The following is a 24,260-nucleotide window of genomic DNA, read 5'->3' as shown; positions in this document are numbered from 1 at the left end:
CCCCTGCTCAAAGCAGGACCAATGCCCACTAAATCATCCCAGCCAGGCCTTTGTCAAGCCGGGCCTTAAAAAACTCTAAAGATGGAGATTCCACCTCCTCCCTAGGTAACCCATTCCAGTGCTTCACCACCCTCCTAGTGAAATAGTGTTTCCTAATATCCAACCTAAACCTCCCCCACTGCAACTTGAGACCATTACTCCTTGTTCTGTCATCTGCCACCACTGAGAACAGCCTAGCTCCATCCTCATATCTCGTCCTTCTTTGACACTTGGAGTGAGATTACTTCTGATCCTTGAATGTTAGACACCACTAGAGACAGCTCACAGAGGGTAGGACTAACTTCCCTCCAGTTTCATTTGGCAGCTTGTTCTTCTTATCACAATTTGGTCAGGGATAAATCTCTGTTCTTTCATCTAACTGTAACCCTTCGGCCAGGCAGAGCCAGCAGGGGCCAGGGCCAATAGCTAGGGTTTCCTTTCCATTGATACAACACAGAACCAGCTCAAGCCCCAACCCAGTAACCTGGGAAATTTACACACCACCCCTGGGTGCCTCTGAGAGGCAATACTTCCCCACTCGCAAGCATAGAGTCTTGCATGTAGACAAGAAACTTTTAATCAAAGAAGGGAAGTAACTAGACGTTAATTTGGGAAAACACCACTAACAGGGTTCCTAAATATAAACCATGAGTAAAAGACCCACTCCAAATAGGTTGGGCAGTGTCCTTTTTCCCTCAGGTTCTTAAGTCCAGCAACCCAAAAGATCCTTTCGCGTGTCTGACCCCCTCTGCACCCTACTCACAGTTGCTGGCCTTGGTCAGTGCAGACCCAGAGTTCAGAGGTGCATCTGCAGAGTTCACCTCCCCCCCAGGTGGGGTAAAGAGGTACCTTACTCGCTCTGCTGCTTGGGTACTCACTCGCCGCCCACCCTGCTGGCTGCTCACCGGCTCACTACTTCCGCCGACCGCCTGTTCACCGCTCTCGCTGCGCCTCTCCACCAGCTGCCCTGTTGGCTGCTTGTTGCGCCTCTCCACCACCGCCCTGCTGGCCACCTGCTCACCGCTCTTGTTGCACCTCTCTGCCAGCCGCCCTGCTGGCTGTTCATCATGCCTCTCCACTGCACCAGTCACTCGTTCACCAGCTGACGGTCAATCACCTGCCGCTGCCACCTGTCTCTGCTGTGACCTCTACACATCAGTCTTTTAGTAATTTTCAGCTCTTTGCAGGCTGGGCAGAATCACTGTCCCATCTAAAATGATTTCAGCTCTCAGTGATTTTCAGTGCTTAGCAGGCAGGGCAGAAACAAAGTCCTACCACGACTGATTTCAGCTCTGATTGGGCATTTAACGTAACAAAGAGGCTCCTAATGAAGCCTGTTTAGTTCTATTCTTTGAACGGTGGGGAGGAACGGGTTAAACCAGTCTAGGGAGGACTCTTGCCTGGCTGCAGATACCTGTCCCCATCCCTCTTACCTTCACATGGCTCTGACATTCAAGCCCCTGGCTTAATTAGGTTCTTCCAACTGAGACTGGCTCCCTCATTTGGAACAGGTTAAGCACAGTCCTGCTTTCCTGTATTCCTACAATAATTACAACATTAGTAACTGTATTTCACTACCTCTGCATTCAGTACTAAGGTGATTTGTACCCAACACCAGCCAAAGTTGATCATTTTGACACCGCTGTATTTGCTGAATATGTAAGTAGAGCAGAAGCAACTGTATTTACATAAACACACCAAGTCTCTCACTTTAAATTAATCCACTTCCAAAGTGAGCGCACAGAGGCATCTCTCAAATAACTGCAGTTACTAGTAAATAAGCCCTTTATAAAATATTTTGATAAAATCCCTGTGATTTCCACAAAATCAGTTAGACTGTATCCTTGACCTAGTGTTGGTAGCAACAAACCCAGAGTACATTTTATGGCACAGTGATAATGTATACAACATAAAGTTTAAATCAAATGTTCCATAGTGAAGTCAAAGTTTAAAAATGGGGAAAACAACAGTACGACAAACATTGTCGGTCTGCTGTCAGTAAATGTGAACCTCAGCTTTGTACAATCATAGCCTGTGGTCAAGAAGTGACTCATTGCTGCTGACAAGGAAAAAAGGGTGGATGGAACAAAAAAAGAACAAATCTTTAAAAGATATACAAGAGAGCTGTGTAGTTCGTCAAGTGCTAGAACGAATCTTTTCAAATAATTGCTGTGCCTGGCTGCATATATTTTCATTTGGTCAGTGTTTTACTTTATCCCTTGGCCTGATGAAGCTTGAAACAGTAATAAGAGGGTGGCATTTCTTCATATGAATGAATGTGTTCATTATCCTCAGTGACTTTAGAAATGCTACATTCTTCACCATACATTAGCTCACTCTTCCAAACGATACCACCCTTGCTTTGCACTTCCCCTCTATTTATACATTTAGTGCACATAGGTTGGAACAGGTTTGTAGTAAATGGATGGCTAGGATCTGGCAATAAGATATGAGGACCTATATAAAATAACAAGAATCAACTAAACCTTTGACCTCCCACAAAGCATTGAACTGGGGGGAGGGATAGCTCAGTGGTTTGAGCATTGGCCTGCTAAACCCAGGGTTGTGAGTTCAATCCTTGAGGAGGCCACTTAGGGATCTGGGGCAAAAAATTGGTCCTGCTAGTGAAGGCAGGGGGCTGGACTCAATGACCTTTCAAGGTCCCTTCCAGTTCTAGGAGATTGGTATATCTCCAATTATTACCTTTTAACTGCTTCTCAGACTCTAGACCCTTGCCTTCAGCATTTGAAGTCTAATTCCTGAAAAACAGAGCTGTGTGTGTTTGCCCAAGATTGCCATGCAAATGTGTATGACCACAGAGCCCGCCTTTCATTATTAAACTGTTTTGGTGAATTCTTTCTATAGTCATTAAAATATTGTGCTTGTATACTGTTTTAATGGTATTTGTAACGTGCCTGACTTTATGAAGCTCAGAAGCTTGTACCTTCCACCAACAGAAATTGGTCCAAAAAAAGATATCACCTCACCCACCTTGACATTATGAATTCAGTCTTGTATTTTAGGAAGTTAAGATACTGTACTCAAAAGTCAATCACATCTGTCTAGTAGAACTCACTGTGTCCTCTCATGATGGAGATTTTGCTTCTAAACATGTTTCATTTGGAAAGTTCCCTGAATCATGGGCAGGGTATTTTGTACCACAAAAAGAAACTCATTTCAATACACCAAACTTTCCTTTTAAATATAAAAGCCAAATTAAACTATGCCTGAATGCCCCAGTGCTGAGTTTGACTCAGTGTTTGAATCGTATCCTGCTGTTTGACCATGAACAATAGTAAATTTGCAGTCTTCTAACCCATTCTGCAGTGTCCCTTCCTCAACTCAGATACATAGCAATAAATGTATTCTTAACATCTTCTGTCAGTGAGCCTTACTGAAGATCCTGAGTGTATAAATCACTGGTGACAAAGGGACTTAAACTCCTAAATAATTTAGGTGCTTTTGAAAAATGTACCCTGCTTTCCCCTTTCTTGGGGCTGATATAGCAGTACTCCCAATGCCAATGCAGCAGGAGCACTGTTACACAAGCAGCCTCATAGAGAAGGCCAGGAACAGGACCTCATGAGAGCAGAAGGTGCAGAGGAATGGATGAGCTGGCCAGCAGCTGGTTCTGGGGAGAGCCAAGCAGCAGTGGCTGATGAGGGAGACAATACTCAGACAGTATTATACTATAGGATTTGGGGGGCTTTACATCTTAAACTAAGCAAGTTTACTTGTAAAATCAAGTGTCCGTGAAAGGATTCACATAAGAACTATGTATTATTAAGGCTTTAATTCCCCACTTCCCCCTGGATTCCTACTTCAGTTTTCCAGTGCAGAGCAGGGCCATTAACTGTGCATCTCTGGGACAGCTCACAACAAGGAGCAACAAGCCCACAGCTCTATCATGGAAGGGAGCCATAAAAGTGCAAATAGTCTTGTTAGCCCAGACTGGGGGAGCCTAGTATAATACTGTAGCTGCAAAGCACCTTCACAAAATCTCTGTTGCTAGTCATTTCTTTAATGTAATAGTCCTTCATCTCTGGAGAGCTGGTTTCAAATACCGAATTAGTTCACAGGTGTCCTTATCATATGTTTTCTCCATATCCCTAAATCATCACATAATTAGGTGCATTATTTGTGCTTTCAATGCTAGTGGCAATCACTGCTCAAGGAGGGCATTGCTGCAAGACTAGATTATGAAGGATTTGGCAGAGCGGTGTGAGGAAACCTGCCTGGTGCCTCACTATGGTAATTTCTCAACTACCAAATTCCTATATGCACTTTGCAAGATGTGAGGCCTTTGCTGGCAAAAGTCCCCAGTCAATCTGATAGGAAATAAACTACAGCAGGCTGGAAGCACCTGAGGACATGAAGAGGCACACTTTTGCTGTGCTATGAAGAATGTAGCAAAGACATTATCTTTTAAGTATTTCTTAGATAGATCTAGGAAGTAACTGAATGAAAATTGGTGGATGATGATCCTTAAGATAACGTGCAGGTAAAAAGGCATCTCTGAACTGAATATTTCACAATAAAGACAAAAGCTTTCTGTTTGCATTGAAATGTAAAGATGTCACTTAATGGAAACAAATTGGCATAAATATGTTTAGGGTTTTAAAGGGAGAATTAGTAAAATGGTCCATTTAATTACTCGACTTGTAACAATGAATTACATAATACAGACAGTTTCGCTTGACTGCGTCAGTTTTTATTGTATTGAATTTTAGTAGTTAATTGGCTTTCGAGATAATGCAGGAGGTGTCTGAACAACAGCTAGCTTGAGCCCTCAGTGATAGATGGTGAATGGATCGAAGCATCATTTTACACGGTGCCTTGTCCGGTGCTTAGATAAGAGACTTTATTATCTATCATTTGAAAATACTTGTGATATAACTGCTATTGGGAATGTATCACTGTTCTAGAATTATATGGGGAAAGAATGAAGTAGAACATATTGTCTTGTAAATTAATGTAGTCTGCTTGTAGCAATTTAAGCAATAATCAGATAATAACCGAGAGAGACTAAACCTATTGTTGAAAAAATAGATGATACATTCTGGAAGTCAGTTTTATAAATCACAATTATTGTACCCAACTATGGGAAACTGAAAATGGGGGGTAACAAACTGGTTACTTCTGCACAGAACTGCAATCTCATTTTCTATTTTCCCTTGTACATTGTGATTTAGGGTAAAATTTTCAAAAGCACCTAAGTCCAATTGATTTTCAATGTGATATAGAGACCTAAACCACGTAGGTGTTCTTGAAAATTTTACTCTCCATCTAAAGCTAAAATATCTTACAGTGGGAGAGAATCATGGACTGTAAAGATTGTTTAGGTCATCTTACTGAGACCTCTATCAATGCAGGATCATTTCCTATATAATATTTTCAAGTGCCTTAAGTTCTTTATCCCTTCAGTGACACTGTTCCACAGTCTGATGGTCCTCAGTATTTAGGTAATGTTGCTATGTAGCCTTCATTTTCATTACTTCAGTTTTCTTCCATTACTCCTGTATCTATGACACGGATGGATGGAGCTGCTTTTGAATGACTCCATTCTTTTCTCTCTGAGAATCCTGAGGGTACTTACCTGATCTGCCCCAAGAGCTCTTCCACGTGAGGCATCATGTTGTTGAGGTTTTTTTTTGGAAAGGGTAGGGGGTTGGGTTGGGGTTTGTTTGTTTGTTTGTTTGTTTGCCATCCCTCCTGTTTATCATTTATATGAATTCTTGTGGGATATACTGAGGTGATGTAGACTGTGGTGCCTTTGATATGCTGAGGACATCCAGATCCATGTCTCCATTTCAGCACTCAGAGGGAACATGTAATGGCTTTTCCAATGTTTAAAGTAAGGACTTGGGATGGGAGTAAGCTGGCTGAGACTCAGGACTTGTCTTGTTATCAGATTTGCCCGTTAGTTTGGGGTATGCTCATTTATTAGGATTACTCTTCTGGGAAGGTAGGGGTTCTGTAATCTATCAATGTGCTGCTTGTGTCACTTGTGTTTTCATACAGAGCTCTACTTCACCCTTCTGTAAGTTCCCTCCCAATGGAGATATCGTGTAGGGCCTAGGTTCCCCAGGGCTGGGTTCCTCCAGCCCCAGAATCAGATGTGCGCCCAGACATGCACACGCACACAGCAGGCTGGGTTGAGCAGCACTTCCAAGCTGCCACCTTTATATGCCCCTGGACTCAGCAGGCTGGGTCGAGCAGCACTTCCAAGCTGCCACCGTCCTATGCCACAGGTTCAGCACGTCTCTATCCTCACTTTCATGTTACAATGTGTTCTGGTAGTAACCCATGTGATGAGAAAACCCCACAGGATTTTTGGGCACTACAGGGATCTTTAGCTTGGGTAAGAGGAGTGTTGTTGCAGAGCAAATGGGGAGGACGCACACACACACACACACACACACACCCTTAAATTTGATTACAAAAGTCAGGTTTAGAAAACTATTCCTGATCACACAAGCCAGGGTTAGAAAGCTATACCTAGAGTACGAAAAAAAACAGAGAGAGAGAGAGTTGGGTTCTCACCACTCCGTGAAGCTTGAACTGGTCGGGGTTCCCAGGTGGTGGTGGTAGCTGAGGGTCCGGAGTGCTGGAGACTGGCAGAACCCCCAGCACAATCAGTCAGGAGAAGATGAAGTCCCAGTGGAACTGATGCAGATTTTGGATCCAGGCATCAGAACACTTACTTGTATTTGGGTTGGGGTTTTTTTGTAGGGAAACAACAATGGTTCAAGGCAGAACACTAGATTTGTTTTTGGGTAAACTGATGGCTCAAGGGAGTGGACTATACCAAAGAGGTATTGTTCAGGCTAGACAATAGGAACTGATCATTCCTGGCTATGGGTGGTCTTCCTTCTAGGGAGCTCACAATGCAATTAGAGAGTTTCACTATTTTGGATACCAATAAAGGATTTATTACTAGAATTGGTCAGATAACTACTGAGCTGGGTGTGTGCAGGCATAGGTTCATTAACATCTGGAGCAGAGATTCCCCCCATCATGCAGTGCTTCCCTGCCTTTCTGGTCCCAGAGTTCCATGGGGTTCTTGCCTTGGAATCTCTGTTCTCCATTCTGTCTGCTAATGGAGATGCCTCCCTGTCACATCTTTGATGAAAATGAGGCTAGGGGAGTTGCCTCAATCCCGTCACCTTTGTCCAGGGCGGTTTAGGTGTGTCTCCCACTGCCTTTTCACTGCTTTTTGTAAGTCTTTCTTCTGATCGGTTTTGGTTCAAGCAGAGGTTGGGTGGAGGGTGTCCTTCGTGAGTCAGACAGGCTGGATACTGTGCCCTGGTTCCCCAAGGACACAGAGCTGACAGGTAACAGTCTACACTTAAACTGCTGCAGCAGCACAGACCTAGCGCTGTCAGGGGATAATTTGGTTCAACTGTGTCACTCAAGAGTGTGCATTTTTCCTAGTGTAGACCAGGCCTTCGTCCACATAAGAGACATTGAAATAATGGTGGGCACTTGAAGGGGAAACATGAAATGGCAGAGATGAAGGAGGCTTTGCATACCTTTTGTTGATCAAGTTCCCTTTCTCTTCGTCTTGGATTTTCTGCTGCTCCTGGATGTCCAGACAGTGCTCTCTTGCATCTGTATATGGTCAGGTTATGATCTTTTTGTTGTGGTGTGGACCTCAGTGTCGTTATCCAGGCCTTTGTCACCTCTGAATGGATTACTGTGTGCGACACTTTCTATGTGAGGAGGACTACTCTGGAACTTCAGTTAATACAGAATGCAGCAGTGTTTTCTGCTCTGCAGGGAGCTGTGCCATGTTCACTTTCAGGTGTTCCCAGTATTGGCCCTCAGGGTTAAATGGCAGAATGCTAAAGGGGGGTGATTACAAAGAATGGTTTCCACTGGCATTTGTGTTCCATGGTTAGTCAATTAGAGCCTGAGTACGTTGATCTGCAGGGCAAGTTAGAAGGCCCCTGGTCCCAAGCTTTTTTGGTGTGTTAGAAGGAGTTTTATTTTAGGTGATTTGGAGGAACTTAACGGTGCGCGCTATGTTAGCAAATTATGTGCAGTACCCAGAACTATGAGTATGCGCATTTCAAATGTTTAAATAAATGAAGGAAATACTAACCTTTGGACCACCCCCAAAAATATCTCTCCCCCTCATTGTTTGCCTTCTTGAGTTCTGTAATCACTCCACTCTATGAGTAGCCACGTACCCAGGCTGCACATGTTTAGCCTTCCCTCATGGGTAGGCTTGGCAGAACTAGATTTTTAAAAATAATTTTAATGGATAATATCCATGTTCATTTTTTAAATATATTTAAATTTTCACAGTCATGCAAAATTATGGGGTTTAAGCATTTTTTAATTATTTTTATCAATTAGATTTTCACAGTTGTGGGAAATCCTGGGGGTGCTCAGACAATGGTGGCAGGTCAGACAATAACTATTTAATGATAGTTGAGATTCAAAAAATTTAAACCATTAAAAAATAAAATCATTAAAACACAAATTGTCAACATCATGTCAAAATATACAAAGTAAATAGCGTTAAATCAAACTCTAATAAGTCCTCAATTAGCATTTTTCTTACTTTGCCTATCTGTACATTTTGATTCTTATCAATCATATTAAATAAATAAAGAAACAAATAAATAAATTATATATTTTCATTGCTTTGTGTGTGTACGATTAAATCAACATTTATCAGTGTTTTCCAGTAAAAATCTAATCCTTCCAAGTCCACTTAGACGTAAGTCCTTTACCCACTTAATCGTTTTAAATGCTCTCCTCTGAATTCTCATCAGTTTGTCAACCTTTTTCTGGCGTTGATGTACAGTCTTACTGCAGTGACCTCTGAGGAAATGCCACTAGTGGGACTGCTGGCAGTTTGGGGGCAGGAATAAGTCATCACAGAAATACTAAGGAGAAGTGTTAGAGGTCAGCAAAATGGAAGGAGACATGTCTTTGATGCACCATCAGGATATGCTGTTCACTACACCGAAAAATTTCAGCATATCAGAAGGGGTAGGGTTTTGTGCTGGTCTTCACATGTATAAATTTAAGCACATCTGTCTGCATGTAGGCAGTAAACTATATGGCTGGAAATAAAAGCAATCTGTATAATCTTCAGGGACAGAACTAAACCAAGCTGTTCCTTTTGCTTTAAACCAGTCAAAAGGCTGTATCCATCGGTTATTATAATTTATTGCCGGAACTCTTTTTCTTTTGTGATTCCACAAGGTGTGCAGATTAAAAAGTTATTCAAAATGGAGGGATTGGGGTAGTTAGGAACCAAGGCCTAAGAACCATTAATCAAAGGCAGCACTGCATAGGAGAACATAATGAAGAACAGAGATGGTAATAATTTTCTAGAAAGATTTAGAAATACATGAAAAATAAAAGGCAGCTTTAAAATACGTACTTGCGTAAGTACTACAGCCCTGAGTGCTTTTCATTTTACTCAGCTGGGTTATTACCTCGTAATTTTTAAACTGGTTCAGTTAGTGTTTCTCGGATCTATAGTGCCATAAGTCTTCTGCAGGGAGAATATTAAATGAACATTGAGTTTTCTGCTACAATTGATTGTGGATTAATTTTCAGAATGATCGGAAATGAAAATTTAAAAAAAAATCTTTTTTCTTCTCTAAGCACTGGAATAAAATTTTGCTTGACATATTCCCCCCAAATTCTCTCAGTGCTCACGTTGTTGTTGTTGTTACAGCAGCATCTAGATGGCTCGGCCAGTGTCAGGGCCCTGTTTTGTTAGGAGTAGGACTGGTGCTTTCCATGCCCCAAAGAATTTAAAAACGTAGGTCCCTAGTCCCACACAGAGCCTCATCTAAGTCATTGGGCCCGCCCCACAGGGACAGCGGTTCGTTGGTGCACACTGTTCTCTGTGCAGGATCGGAGCCTATATAGACAAGGTGTGAGAGGAAACAGGGTCATAGAGAGGGAAAATAACTACCCACACTCAGGCAAGAAGTCAGTGGGAGAACCAAGAATAGAACCCAGTGTTGCCAGCTCTTATTAAATTAATGGAGATATCCAATCTCCTAGAACTGGAAGGGACCTTGAAAGGTCATTGAGTCCAGCCCTGCCTTCACTAGCAGGACCAAGTACTGATTTTGCCCCAGATCCCTAAGTGGCCCCCTCAAGGATTGAACTCACAACCCTGGGTTTAGCAGGCTAATGCTCAAACCACTGAACTATCCCTCCCCCTGAGCCATCCCTCATGATTTCATTGCAAGTCTTGCGATATTTTGTTTTTTTCTTAAAGCACCAGCACCTGTAGTTATGAGAATCTCAGCTTTCTCGTTCTTAAAGAAGTAATTTATAGTCATCAAGGTTGCAGAGAAAAGCTGGAAAACATAAACCATATAAATTCTCAAAAACCAGAAGGCAAATTAAAAGACTCAAGTGTATTATTTTTTTAAATCTCACAGTTTTTAAGCCAATCTCATAATTTGGGGGGAGGGCTCTAATTTATAATTTTTGAACACTTAGGGTTGGCGAAACTGCCTGACTATCCACTAGACCATACTGCCTTGGATTCTGAGACCATCTCATCTTTCAGTATTAGCAGTAGGAACAAAGCAGCAATCATTTCTCCCACTTTTCCTTAATAAACAAGAGACAATTATTTGTTGCTGAAGGTCAAGACTTATAAAGTTATTGAGGTATCTGTGATCTGATTTCTTTAGGGTGGAAGAGGGACTAGAGCAAAGGTCAAATATGTGCTCCTGTGGGTGAGATTATTAGAATTTCTTTAATGGAATAAAGATTTATTTGAAATGAAATCATTTTTAAAATGGTCCTAGCTTTATTGTACTTCAAAGTAAAAAATAAAAACGAAGAACTCAGACTGAGCGTAAGCTAAAAAAAGACTCAAACCTGAGCAATTCAACACAAATAAGAATATCCTATAACACGCTGTTGTCTCTGTATGTGTTTTAAATAGCATCCAATTATTTGAATAATTAAAGCAATCAATTCAGAGAAATGCAACAAAAAACACAGCCCAAAATTTTCAAATATAGGCACCTAATGTTAAGCACCTACATCTATATAAACATCTAAGTAAAAGTGGTCTGATTTATTTTAGGCCTGTTTATTTAGATGCCTAACCTTGAAAATTTTGGTCTAAGATTTATTTTTAGAAGTGAAGAGAGAGGTTGGTTTTTTGTTTTTTTCCTCCAGTGTAGTAGCAGTTTTCCAGTACAGTGTAGTATAGAATATTTGATTGCTGGAAATGTATCAAAGAGAGCAGATGGAACCTTTTCAAAATGTAGTCACTTAGGAGTGTACTTGCGGTTAACATTTGTTGAACTATTCATGTACCATTATTTATTAATTGTATTGCAGTAGTTTGCAAATGCGTCAATCAGGATTGGGGCCCTGTTGTGCTGGGTGCTGTACAATCAGGAAACAAAGCAATCTCCACCCCAAAGAGCTTATAGTCTAGGTATGAGCAAAATGTCACTAGCCGAGTATAGAACATACAGGAGATGAAGACAAGGACACAAGGTATTCTGTTGCTACTAATGTTGCACATGCAGAATAGAAGTAAAGATTGATATTGCATAAACTAGACTGCCATAATACAAATAAATGTCTTCCATCAGCCTGTGACAAACTCACTTTAACCTGCCAATAAATCACATTTTTCTCTTCAGATCGTGTAAATCTTTGGCCTAGTGGATTGAACATTGGACTGGGACTTAGGAAACCTAGGTCCTTCTTCGAGTGCTTGCTCATGTCCATTCAACTTAGGTGTGTGTGCTCGCCACATGCACCGGTGCCAGAAGTTTTTTCCCTCAGCAGTATCCATAGGGGACTGGCTCTTGCGCCCCCTGGAGTGGTGCTGATATGCCACAGTATATAGGGTGCTGCTGGCTCCCCCCCCACCCTCAGTTCCTTCTTGCCGCCAGTGACGGTGCTGGAACTCTTGCTGCTTCAGCTAGTGCTCTTGCTTTCTTGTTTGTACAAACTCGTTAATTCTTGTACTATAGTGTACAGTAACTCCTCACTTAATGTTGTAGTTAGGTTCCTGAAAAATGCAACTTTAAGTGAAATGATGTTAAGCAAATCCAATTTCCCCATAAGAATTAATGTAAATGGGCGGGGGGGGTTACGTTCCAGGGACATTTTTTTCACCGGACAAAAAACTCTCTCTCTCTCTCTCCCCCTAAATAGATAGATAGATAGATAGATAGATATACACGCACACACACACAGTATAAGTTTTAAACAAACAATTTAATATTGTACACAGCAATGATGATTGTGAAGCTTGGTTGAGGTGATGAAGTCAGAGGGTGGAAGAGGGTGGGATATTTCCCAGGGAATGCCTTACTGCTAAATGATGCACTAGCACTTGGCCAAGCCCTCAAGGGTTAACACGTTGTTAATGTAGCCTCACACTCTACAAGGCAGCGTGAATGGAGGGAGGGGAGACAGCATGGCAGACAGAGACAGACACACACACCCTGTGTGTTGGAGAGAGAGAGATGCGCATTGCCCCTTTAAGTATGCTGACACCACTCGATGTACATTGCCTTTAAAAAAATCAGGAAGTTGAGATAGCAACTGGGGCCAGAAAGCTCTCTCCATCCTGAGCCCCGTCCTGTCCCCACCCTGCTCTATATGGAGAAGGGGTAAGTGAGTAGGGTGGAGGGGGACACCCTGATATTAGCCCCCCTCTTCCCCTCTCCCCTGCACAGCAAGCAGGGCCGGGAGCAGCTCCAGGGCAGACGGCAGGAGGAGCACATGGCAGTGGGGGTGGGAGGGACAGCTGAACTGCCATCAATTGGTAGTATGCTGGGCAGCTGCTGCACAGGGAACTTAGCGGAGCGGGGAGCTGATGGGGGGCTGCTGGTCCACCCTAATTCCAAGCCCCCACCAGCTAGCTCCAACGGGCTGCTCTTCCTGCAAGCAGTGGACAAAGCAGGCAGCTGCCAAACAACGTTATAAGAGAGCATTGCACAACTTTAAATGACCATGTTCCATAATTGATCAGCAATGAAACAACGTTAACCAGGATGACTTTAAGTGAGGAGTTACTGTATATAGTTTTCTGTTAGTGTTAGTAAATCCCTTAGCTATAGTTAGAGACTTCGTAGGTCCCGAAATGGGACTTTGCCTTGGGATGTTGCGTGGCTGAACCCTGAGGAACAGGCCTGGTTGGAAAGTGTCCAGAAGGTCCTCCCTGAGAGTAGAAAGCCCTCGACTAGACAGACTTATCTGGCAAAGTGGATGAGGTTCTCCCGCTGGGCAGCCGAACGGGGCATCTCCCCTTTGCATTCTTGGGTGTAATCAATCTTAGACTACCTGCTTTATTTGAGGAACCAGGGCCTGGCACAATCCCCTATTAGGGTGCATCTGGCGGCCATTTCCACCTTTCATCCGCCAGTCCAGGGACAGACGGTGTTCTCCCATGACATGACAGTCAGGTTCCTCAGATCTTGAAAGACTTTTTCCACAAGTTTGGTCCCTGGTCCCTCAGTGGGATCTCAGCTTGGTTCTGTCCAGGCTCATGGGCCCGCCCTTTGAGCCTTTGGCCTCATGCTCCCTGTTTCACCTATCATGGAAGGTAGCTTTCCTGGCAGCTGTGATACTGGGCGCGGCAAGTCTCCAAGCTGCGAGCTCTGACCTCAGAACCATCATACACGGTTTTCTATAAGGACAAGGTCCAGCTCCGGCCCAACCCAGCTTTCCTTCCCAAGGTGGTGTCTGCTTTCCACAGGAGCCAGGATATCTTCCTTACGGTCTTCTGCCCCAAGCCCCATAAGACTGGTGAAGAGAGGCGCCTTCATGCTTTGGACATGAGAAGGGCCCTGGCTTTCTACCTAGGTCGGACAAAGTCTTTCCATAAGTCGACTCAGCTTTTCATCGCTATAGCTAACAGAATTAAGGGCCTCTTGGTGTCCACACAGAGGATTTCTAACTGGATCACCTCTTGCATTTGCACCTGCTATGAGTTGGCGGGAGTCCCTCTGCCACCAGTCATCAGAGCCCACTCAACCAGAGCACAGGCATCTTCGGCGGCCTTCCTGGCACACTTCCCAATCCAGGACATCTGTTGAGCTGTTACGTGGTACTCGATGCACATGTTCACGGCCCACTACACATCACGCAGCAGGCCAGGGATGATGCTGAGTTCGGCAGAGCTGTGTTGCAGTCTACACGTCCGTGAACTCCTACTCACCTCCAACGGGTACTGCTTGGGAGTCACCTAAGTTGAATCAACATGAACAAGCACTTGAAGAAGAAAAGACAGTTACCTTTTTCCGTAACTGGCGTTCTTCGAGATGTGTTGCTCATGACTATTCCACAACCCGCCCTCCTTCCCCACTGTCGGAGTTTCCGGCAAGAAGGAACTGAGGGTGGGGGGAGCCGGCGGCACCCTATATATTGTGGCATATGCACGCCATTCCAGGGGGCGTCAGAGTCTGTCCCCTACGGATGCTGCTGAGGGGAAAAAACTTCTGGCACTGCTGCATGGAGTGAGCACAGACGCCTAAGTTGCATGGACATGAGCAACACATCTCGAAGAACACCAGTTACAAAAAAGGTAACTGTCTTTTGTGTTCCTGACTCTGCTGTTTGCGTGCTGGATGACTGGGCAAGTGACTTCACCTCTCTGTGCCTCACTTTTTCATCTATTAAATGGGGGTAATGATCCTGACCTCCTTTGTAAAGCATTTTCAGATCTATGGATGAAAGTACTATGTAAGAGCTAGGTGGTATTGTTATTATATAGTAGAACTAGAGTTGAGAGTATTATATGGAATATGTGCCTTGTCTCTTTAAAGGCAGACGGTGAGCTGGAGTCAATTGGACACCTCCAACCAGGACAATCAACATGCAGGAGCAGGGTCATTAGGGTGGAACAAAGAGAAGAGGATGCTTGAAGTGGAGGAGGCTTATTTGGAAATAAGATAGGAAAGGGGTACAGGAGAGACAGGAACCCATACCTGTTTTCTGTAAGGCAATGAATGCAATCCTGACTGGAGTTGGAATGCATACAGTGGCTATATTAATGAGTGACTGTCATCTCCTGCTCTTTGAAGACATCTTCAGAGATCATGGAGGGATGGGGCAGATGAAAGTAACCTGAAAAGGGGTGTAGGGACCAGAGAGACAAGGAAGTGGGAGGACACATACTCAAGACAGAATCTGTATAGACTGCCCTGCCGGAAGGTCATAAGGAAGGGGCAAGGGAGGCAGAAGGAGGGAGCACTCTAGCAATGCAAGAATTTGTTCATTGACCATGATGACCTGGATTGTGCCCCAGTAGATTAGTTTGTGCAGAGGGTAAGGCTGGCTGGGCTGTGGACGCCATTTCTTTTGTTGCAGTCTCCAGCTCCCAGCAGTTTCTTGCTGCTGTTTGGGAACTTCTTACAGATTGTCCTGCAAGGTCGAAAACCTCTAAGGTCCTGTTTAGATTAGGGTACAAGGTCTGGTGTTCAAGTCAAGTGAAGCCAGGGAACATACACTGTCTTTAATACATGTTAAATTGGTTGAGTTATAGCCTAGGGGTGAGCCCTAACTGCCGGGCTATGTGGTCAGTCTGTGTGTGTCTCGCTCGCAGTTTCTCCTGTTGAAACATTCTTTGGGCCAGAAAGAGTGAGAAACTGACTCTATAGCCCAATGGTCAGGGCACTGCCGTGAGAGGTTCAGGTTCAGGCAGAGCACAAACTTGAGCCTGGGTTTCCTAGGGGAGTGCCTTAGTCCTTGGGCTAGTGGATATTTTGAGCGGGGTCTTTCCGTGCAAAAAATGTTGAAAGGTCTGTTTTGTTCTTCGTTGTACTGAAAACAAATACCAAAGTCTCCTTTTTTCAGCCCAGCCAGCCCTAGCTAACATGTTCTTAAAGCTCACCCTTTATCCTAGTCTAGACAAAGCCTAAGCACAGGGAACGAAGGAAGGCTATACAAAGCCTATCCTGCTTGAGCAAAAAAGGGGGATCATTTCTACAAGTCGTGCTGCTCTCAGAGATCTCAAATATGAACTGCAAACACCTAATGACCATGGATGAGAACAGAGTTTAAAAGGCTTTAAGTGGCACAACAGCAGCCTTCATGGATCTTGCAGGTTTCCCAACGCAGGTGAACGTACTGAAAAGGTTTCTGACGTGAAAAGTTTGTGCTGGGGTTTTCTCCCTCCTAGCCCAATTCGTCTCCAGCTCCTCCCTGTCTCCATGCCAGCTACCCTTGTAGGCTCACAAAAAAGTTACTACAACTTCAAGCAACTGTTTGGTGGTTTGCCTGGCTGTAGGGATGATGGCACATGTTCTCTGGCTTGGCACTTTGCGAGCCATAGAGCCCATCTGTTGGGGGGCGGGTATCACGGGAGTCACAGTGTGGGTGCTTTGGAACTGCTCTGAGTGAAGCTAGTCAGGACTAAAGGTAATAGGTAATAAAAGGTAATAATTGGAGATATACCAATCTCCTAGAACTGGAAGGGACCTTGAAAGGTCATCGAGTCCAGCCCCCTGCCTTCACTAGCAGGACCAATTTTTGCCCCAGATCCCTAAGTGGCCTCCTCAAGGATTGAACTCACAACCCTGGATTTAGCAGGCCAATGCTCTCTTACACCATGGCAGGAAGCTTCTTTGGCTTTGGCGCTTCCTGACCTCGGAGCACGCAGCATCCCTGTTCACCCCATGAACTCCCCGTAGTTAGTCCACCTGAATGGGACACCTGGGGAAGCCTTACACCCCCCTGTGCACCCCATCTTCGCAGTCAGCAGTTACTCTCACCCAGCGTTGAAAAACAGAAGGTTTATTAGTCGACAGGAGCACAGCCTAGAACAGATCTTGTTAGGACAGAAATCAGGAACTTTCAACAAAGTCCATCCTGGGGGGCTCCAGGGCCTGGTGCCCTGGATTCCCTCCTCCGAGTCCCAAAACAGGAGACTGACCAGTTTCCACCAGCCCAGCCTCCGACCCCCATAGCACCTACTCTGTCCTTTGTCCCTTTCTCCCACCCCCAAAAGGTCACCTGACCTCTTTGTTCCCAACACCTTAGGGGGGGAGCGGCTGGCTATCAGTTGCTAGGTTACAGGGTGTTGGCCATTCCTTGTCCTGACAGTACTCACACCTGCCCTCTAGGAGTCTCTGCAATGATCTCACACTCTTATCCCATCACCCAGATACTTAAGCAATACATAGGGGAAACTGAGGCGCACACACCGAGTTCAGAGAAAACATTAAGAACTTTCCCACTTCGTCACGGGGGGAAAGGGATCAGTGCTGCAGAGGTGGCACTCTCTCCCTTCTGTGCAGCCCGGGCTCTCTGCACATAGTTCCAGGGGCCCAGTCTGTAAATACATGTGCAATGGATGTGTGTTAGATCCTGAAAAATAGCTACAAATAGGCTGTGGCAATATGGACGTCATTGGGGGGGGGGCGGTACTTCAAAAAAAGAAAATAAATCTTCTAATGAATGTGAAACTAAGTGTGGATATTTCTGACTTGACTTCTTTATTAGGGTTCTGTGCGCAATCACTGAATCTATAAATAACTTTCCTAAGAGCTGCTTGATTGCTAAAATCCTGTATATTCCCAAACACATCAACAACATGGTTTTATGTAGGGGGGAGAGGGAATCTGTTAAATCTCAGCATATCCAGCATTAATGATAGCAATTTTTAATTAACCTGATTTAGAAGCCAATTGTAATACTGATGAAAATGAAAGGGTAGAACACACAGTAATTTATTCCAGTACAGTGGTCATGACTGCTGAATTAAATTTATTCAAATTAACTTTAAAAAAAATCTTTGTAGCACTAGGCTTAGTGCTGGATGCCACGCTCTGGAGATGGAGTTAGCGTACAAGCTTGGACATTGTATAAGTGAACGCATGGCTGTGCAAGCAGTTTGGGGCAAAGTGATTCTTTAACAACGAGGGATGATCAAGACCAATCTTGGTCTTGATTAAAAGAGGAAAAAAAAATCAGTCTGTGGTCTTTTACTAACTGCCCCTCTCCAGGACGTGCTGGTTACAGGAAGATGGTCCTTGTCAGTTCAACATAGGAAACTGCCTAGGATTCACTTTCTCCTCCACAGAACAGTTCCTACCTCTGTGGGCAGCAGTTGTTCACCAGCACACACCACCACTGTCCAGCAGGAAGTGAACCTGTAGGGCTGTTGAACCTGCATGAGCGGTTTAGCTAGAAAGACTATAACTGCGTTGGAATGAAGCACTCAGTCTGTGAAATGGGCAAAAGCTGTGGCGCTTTAAAAAAAGCCAAACAAACCAACCAATCCCCCACAGGCTGAACTCCAGATAGAAGAAGAGAACATACAATAACATGGTAGTGTGCTGAGAAAAGCATGCTGCTGGGTGTGTGCATTGTGTCTGTATGCATGTGGTTATGAAAGCACATGACAATGATTTTCAGGTGTACAGTAAATGAGGCTTTTCAGGAGGGGTTAGGGTCCTGTTGACTTCAATTGCACTGCTTATGTGGGCTTTTACTTCTAAAAACGATTTTCCTCTGAATTCACTGGGACCTATATGTCCCTAGCTGATTGAAGAAGGATCATTTGTAGCCTTTGTTAAAATGCCTATTAAAACCCTTTGCCTTACCTGTTAGTTCCAAATGGGACAAATTGTCTTGCTTGTCATTTTCTAAGTGGCTTGGCAGATAATTGGGTACCTCCTATTAACGATAGTTGTGCAAGTGATGAGTGGCCCCAAGAGCTGTAGTGCTTTCTCGCAAAGTCTCTAGCTTTTCCATAACAAGGGAATCTGGCTTATAGAAACTCTGATGATGATGAGGAAGGGCCCAACTGAATAAAGTGCTGACCCTTTGCTGCGAGATGTAGAGCTCTCTCAGTTCCCAGTGGGAGTAGGACTAAACGGGATTGGATCATAAAGAAGCAGTAGCATGACTTTCTAATGTAAGATCTGTTTTTAAATTCAGTGATTTGTCTGTTTAGCAAAATGAAGACTTAATAAAACATGTGTGCTCCAATCTTGAAATTTTATTGTGAGTTCAGTGAGACTAATACATCATGTTAATATGGCACTGCAAGCAGCTTAGTAGTAGTAGTGTTTTACAGAATAGGTAGTTTTCTACAGAATACGCTGAATATCCCTGTGTTCTTCAACATGTTGGTTATTTGCCTTCAGTTTCCAGGAGAATAGTATTTCAGTATTGCAGATGACAAGGGAAAACTTATACTATGTTCTGTGCTGTCTATGTTTCCTGCCCATCTGATAATATGTGCTCAGCTTTATATCTCAACTGTGCCAATCATCCTTTTGTTTAGACAGATTTTTTTTCTCCTAGAGTGCTCTCTTTTCTCCTTGCTCTTATTGACAGAAGTGTATTTTCTCTGTCCTTCTCATTCCAGGTTATCCAACTGGGTATCCCACAGCTGCCCCTGCCTACAATCCGAATATGTATCCAACCAGCAGCCCTGGCTATGCCCCAGGTAAAAACAACTTTTCATTCTGGAAACAGTTCATGACATGCTTAAGGATATAGGAGAGTTTCACTCATTTGCCCTTTGTTAACTGGCACATGGACGGAACCCTGCTGTCGCTATATGTTTTTCAGCAAATAGTACAGAGACTGTAGTAAACTCTCCCATTACTTCACAAATCCCTGTCATAGGTATATCTATGTTTCCCAATCCCTGTCATAGGTATATCTATGACCCCATCACCACAGCATCTGAGCTTCCACACAATCTTTAGTGTATTTATCCTCGCGATCCCCCTGTGAGGCAGGGCAGCGCTATTATTATGGGGAACTGAGGAAGTGACTTGCCCAAGGTCACATAGGAAGTCTGTGGCAGAGCAAGGAATTGAACCCTGGTCTCCCAAGCCCTCAGCTAGTAGCCCAATCACTGGACCATCCTTCCTCTCTAGAATGTTATCAAAAGTATCATTATAAAGAATTAGAACTGCATTGTCATGTAGGTGAACACAGAACATGTTGTAATGGATTATCCGTCCTTTTCAATGTGTGCACTTAATCAATAATTGGCAACATTCAATAATTCACAATAAATTGTTCCTGCACATCATCAGTGCAAATTAGCAAGGTTCCACTGGTGATTAATTTGGAATATTCTAAAGTAATTTTCTTGCCTACACAAACCACTTGAGTTTCATGCATTTTAAGCCCAAACCTTGAAGTCCTTACTCAAGCTATATTCTCCTTGGAGCCAGTAGAAGATGTCCTTTAGGCCTCAATTCAGGAAAGGGTCCCTAGTCAAGAAATCACTTAAGTATGTGCTTAAAGTTAAGCATCTGCTTAAGAGCTTTTCTGAATCAGGGTCTCAGGTGGAACAAATAAAAACCCTTAGTCACGATGACTAGTTCCTTACACTATGAGCAGGCTCTGAGTCTCCAGGGGAACTACTCGTCAAGTAAGGTACTACTCAGTGTGACTGAGGATGGCAGAATCGGGCTAAATAAGGGCTTCAGGATATGGCCCTTGTTTATTTTTTGCTTCATATACAATATAATTTAAACAGTACATAGGAGTTTAGGGATAATGGTAGGATGACAAATGGGAATGAGGATATGGAGGTAGATATTACCACATCTGAGGTAGAAGCCAAACTCGAACAGCTTAACGGGACTAAATCGGGGGCCCAGATAATCTTCATCCAAGAATATTAAAGGAACTGGCACATGAAATTGCAAGCCCATTAGCAAGAATTTTTAATGAATCTGTAAACTCAGGGGTTGTACTGTACGACTGGAGGATTGCTAACGTAGTTCCTATCTTTAAGAAAGGGAAAAAAAGTGATCCAGGCAACTACAGGCCTGTTAGTTTAACATCTGTAGTATGCAAGGTCTTGGAAAAAAATTTGAAAGAGAAAGTAGTTAAGGCCATTGCGGTCAATGGTAATTGGGACAAAATACAACATGGTTTTACAAAAGATAGATTGTGCCAAACCAACCTGATCTCCTTCTTTGAGAAGGTAACAGATTTTTTAGACAAAGGAAACGCAGTGGATCTAATTTACTTCAATTTCAGTAAGGCATTTGATAAGGCATTTAATAATTCCACATGGGGAATTATTAGCTAAATTGGAAAAGATGGGGATCAATATGAAAATTGAAAGGTGGATAAGGAACTGGTTAAAGGGAAGACTACAACGGGTCGTACTGAAAGGTGAACCGTCAGGCTGGAGGGAGGTTACTAGTGGAGTTCCTCAGGGATCAGTTTTGGGACCAGTCTTATTTAATCTTTTTATTACTGACCCTGGCACAAAAAGTGGGAATGTGCTAATAAAGTTTGCGGATGACACAAAGCTGGGAGGTATTGCGAATACAGAGAAAGACCGGGATATCATACAGGAAGATCTGGATGACCTTGTAAACTGGAGTAATAGTAATAGGATGAAATTTAATAGTGAAAAGTGCAAGGTCATGCATTTAGGGATTAATAACAAGAATTATTGTTATAAACTGAGGACGCATCAGTTGGAAGTAACAGAGGAGGAGAAGGACCTCAGAGTATTGGTTGATCACAGGATGACTATGAGCCGCCAATGTCATATGGCCGTGAAAAAAAGCTAATGCGGTCTTGGGATGCATCAGGCGAGGTATTTCCAGTAGAGATAAAGTGGTGTTAGTACCATTATACAAGGCACTGGTGAGACCTCATCTGGAATACTGTGTGCAGTTCTGGTCTCCCGTGTTTAAGAAGGAATAATTCAAACTGGAACAAGTATAGAGAAGGGCTACTAGAATGATCTGAGGAATGGAAAATCTGTCTTATGAAAGGAGACTCAAAGAGCTTAGTTTGTTTAGCCTAACCAAAAGAAGGCTGAGGGGAGCTATGATTGCCCTCTATAAATATATCAGAGGAATAAATACCAGGGAGAGAGAGGAATTATTTAAGCTCAGTACCAATGTGGACACAAGAACAAATGGATATAAACTGACCATCAGGAAGTTTAGACTTGAAATTAGATGAAGGTTTCTAACCATCAGAGGAGTGAAGTTCTGGAACAGCCTTCCAAGGGGAGTAGTGGGGGCAAAAGACATATCTGGCTTCAAGACTAAGCTTGATAAGTTTATGGAGGGGGTGGTATAATGGGATAGCCTAATTTTGGCAATTAATTGGTCTTAGACTATTAGCGATAAATATGCCCAATGGCTTGTGATGCAATGTTAGATGGGGTGGGATCTGAGTTACTACAAAGAATTTTTTCCTGGGTGTCTGGCTGGTGAGTCTTGCTCACATGCTCAGGGTTTAGCCGATTGCTGTATTTGGGGTCAGAAAGGAATTTTCCTCCAGAGCAGATTGGCAGAGGCCCTGGGAGGTTTTCACCTTCCTCTGCAGCGTGGGGCATGGGTCATTCTCTGCATCTTGAAGTCTTTAAACCATGATTTGAGGACTTCAATGGCTCAGACACAGGTTTGATACAGGAGTGGGTGGGTGAGATTCTGTGGCCTGCGTTGTGCAGGAGGTCAGACTAGATGATCATAATGGTCCCTTCTGACCTTAAAGTCTATGATTCTATGATAGCATAAAAAGATACGATGTCTCCTTTTGTAACCCACAGTGTTTTTGAAGTACATAACATATTACCTGTTGCTTTTTAAGCTACAAGGTTGTTCTTACAGGGATATTGGTGGGGAGGGGTGAAGGAAGCACAGGGACTAGAGGGGTGAGGTAGTGGCCGTGGGGGAAGCAAGAACCCTGTGGGGAGGGAGTGGGGGAGAAGCCAGCAAATAGGGACCTGGTGAGGATGGGGAGGAATGGTATTTGGTGGTGGTGGAAGCAGGGATCTGGAGGGATGTTAGAGGGGTGCGGAGCAGGAATCTGGGGTGGGGGGAAGTAGTAGGCGGTGGGATGGTAATGACTGGGGAAATAGGGACCCAGAGGCAATTGGGGGCATGGGGAGTGACAGTGGCAAAAGAAGCAGGGATGCAAGGGGGAGAAGTGAGTAGACGGGGATGAAAGCAGGGAGCTGGAGTTGGGGGCATTGGAGATGGGATGGGGAAAGGAGGGACCTGGAGTTTATGTGGGGAGGAAGGGACTGTTTATAACAAACCCTGGGTTTTTCAGCTCCGTTTTCCAGGGGAAACGCATTGTGCTGGAAAATTTTCAACCAGCTTTCTTAGTGACAATTATAGGATGTACCTACTGTGCTAGATGCTTATGACAGACAGTGACTCGGGGAAGCTTGATAAAGAGATTGTCTCTAGTAAATTTGAGAGTTAAGAGGTAGCCTTTCAGAAGAGGACATCTGGGATGTTATTCTTCAGGATTATTACCTGTGTCAGGTGAGGGTATTCGATAGCAGGGATAAGGAGGTCAGTTTAAGAAAATGGTGCACATAGTCAGAATTTAAATGTATAGGACCCTGAGGTAGATTTTGAGGTAGTCCTGATCTGTACTGAGTAGAGGAGTTGCACTTGTCCCAAAAGGAGGCTGATCAGATTAGCAGTTGTGTTCTGGAGCACCAAGCAAAAACAGGAGGAGGAGTATGTGGAGTCTCTGATACAGTCACACAAGAGAGAACGAGGAAAGCTCTGCAGCTTGGAGCCCTAGGAGGATAGTGTGTGTGAAGCTGGAGGGGAGTGACCTACTGTGCAGTAGCCTAGATGGGAATTGATGACCTAGCTGAGTACGTGTGCGTCCCCCTTCTCAAGTGCTCTCATTCCAGCTGAACATCATCACTTAAAAGCTTGCTGCCAAATGAGTAGGGCCGTACCAAATTCACGGTCCATTTTGGCCAATTTCACGGTCATAGGATTTTAAAAATCATAAATTTCATTATTTCAGATATTTAAATCTGAAATTTCACAATGTTGTAACTGTTGGGTCCTGACCCAAAAGAGGGTAGTGGGAGGGGGTCGCAAGGTTATTGTAGGGGGTTTGTGGTATTGCCACCCTTACGTCTGCGCTGCTGCTGGCGACGGCACGGCCTTCAGAGCTGGGCATCCAGAGAGTGGCAGCTGCTGGCCAGGAGCCCAGCTCTGAAGGCCGTGCCACTGCCAGCAGCAGCGCAGAAGTGAGGATGGCCTGGTATGGTATTGCCACTCTTACTTCTGCGTGGCTGCCTTCAGAGCTGGGCTCCCAGCCAGCAGCTGCCACTCTCCGGTCGCCCATTGCCACCCTTACTTCTGCGCTTCTGCTGGCAGTGCTGCCTTCAGAGCTGGGCGCCTGGCCAGCCACCAGCGCTTTCCCACCCAGCTCGGAAGGCAGTGCAAAAGTAAGGGTGGCAATACCACGACCCCCCTAATATAACCTTGCAACTCCCC

The 24,260-nt window shown here is 44.1% G+C and overlaps 1 protein-coding gene across 9 annotated transcripts in view; it reads left to right on the top strand.

Annotated features, from left to right (window-relative positions):
* The window catches only part of FAM168A (family with sequence similarity 168 member A), a 346,961-nt gene that overhangs the window by 276,588 nt on the left and 46,113 nt on the right, over positions 1–24,260 (top strand). For all 9 annotated transcript variants that reach the window (XM_045021950.1, XM_045021941.1, XM_045021956.1 and 6 more), the window contains one exon: positions 19,379–19,459. In XM_045021950.1, the coding sequence (XP_044877885.1) occupies positions 19,379–19,459 (81 nt within the window). The remainder of the gene's footprint in view (positions 1–19,378; positions 19,460–24,260) is intronic.

This window comes from Mauremys mutica, chromosome 1, assembly GCF_020497125.1.
Source record: "Mauremys mutica isolate MM-2020 ecotype Southern chromosome 1, ASM2049712v1, whole genome shotgun sequence".
In the NCBI taxonomy this organism is placed as follows: Eukaryota; Metazoa; Chordata; order Testudines; family Geoemydidae; genus Mauremys; species Mauremys mutica.
Note: the sequence above shows the minus strand (reverse complement) of the source record. Positions and strands in the feature narration are given on the sequence as shown.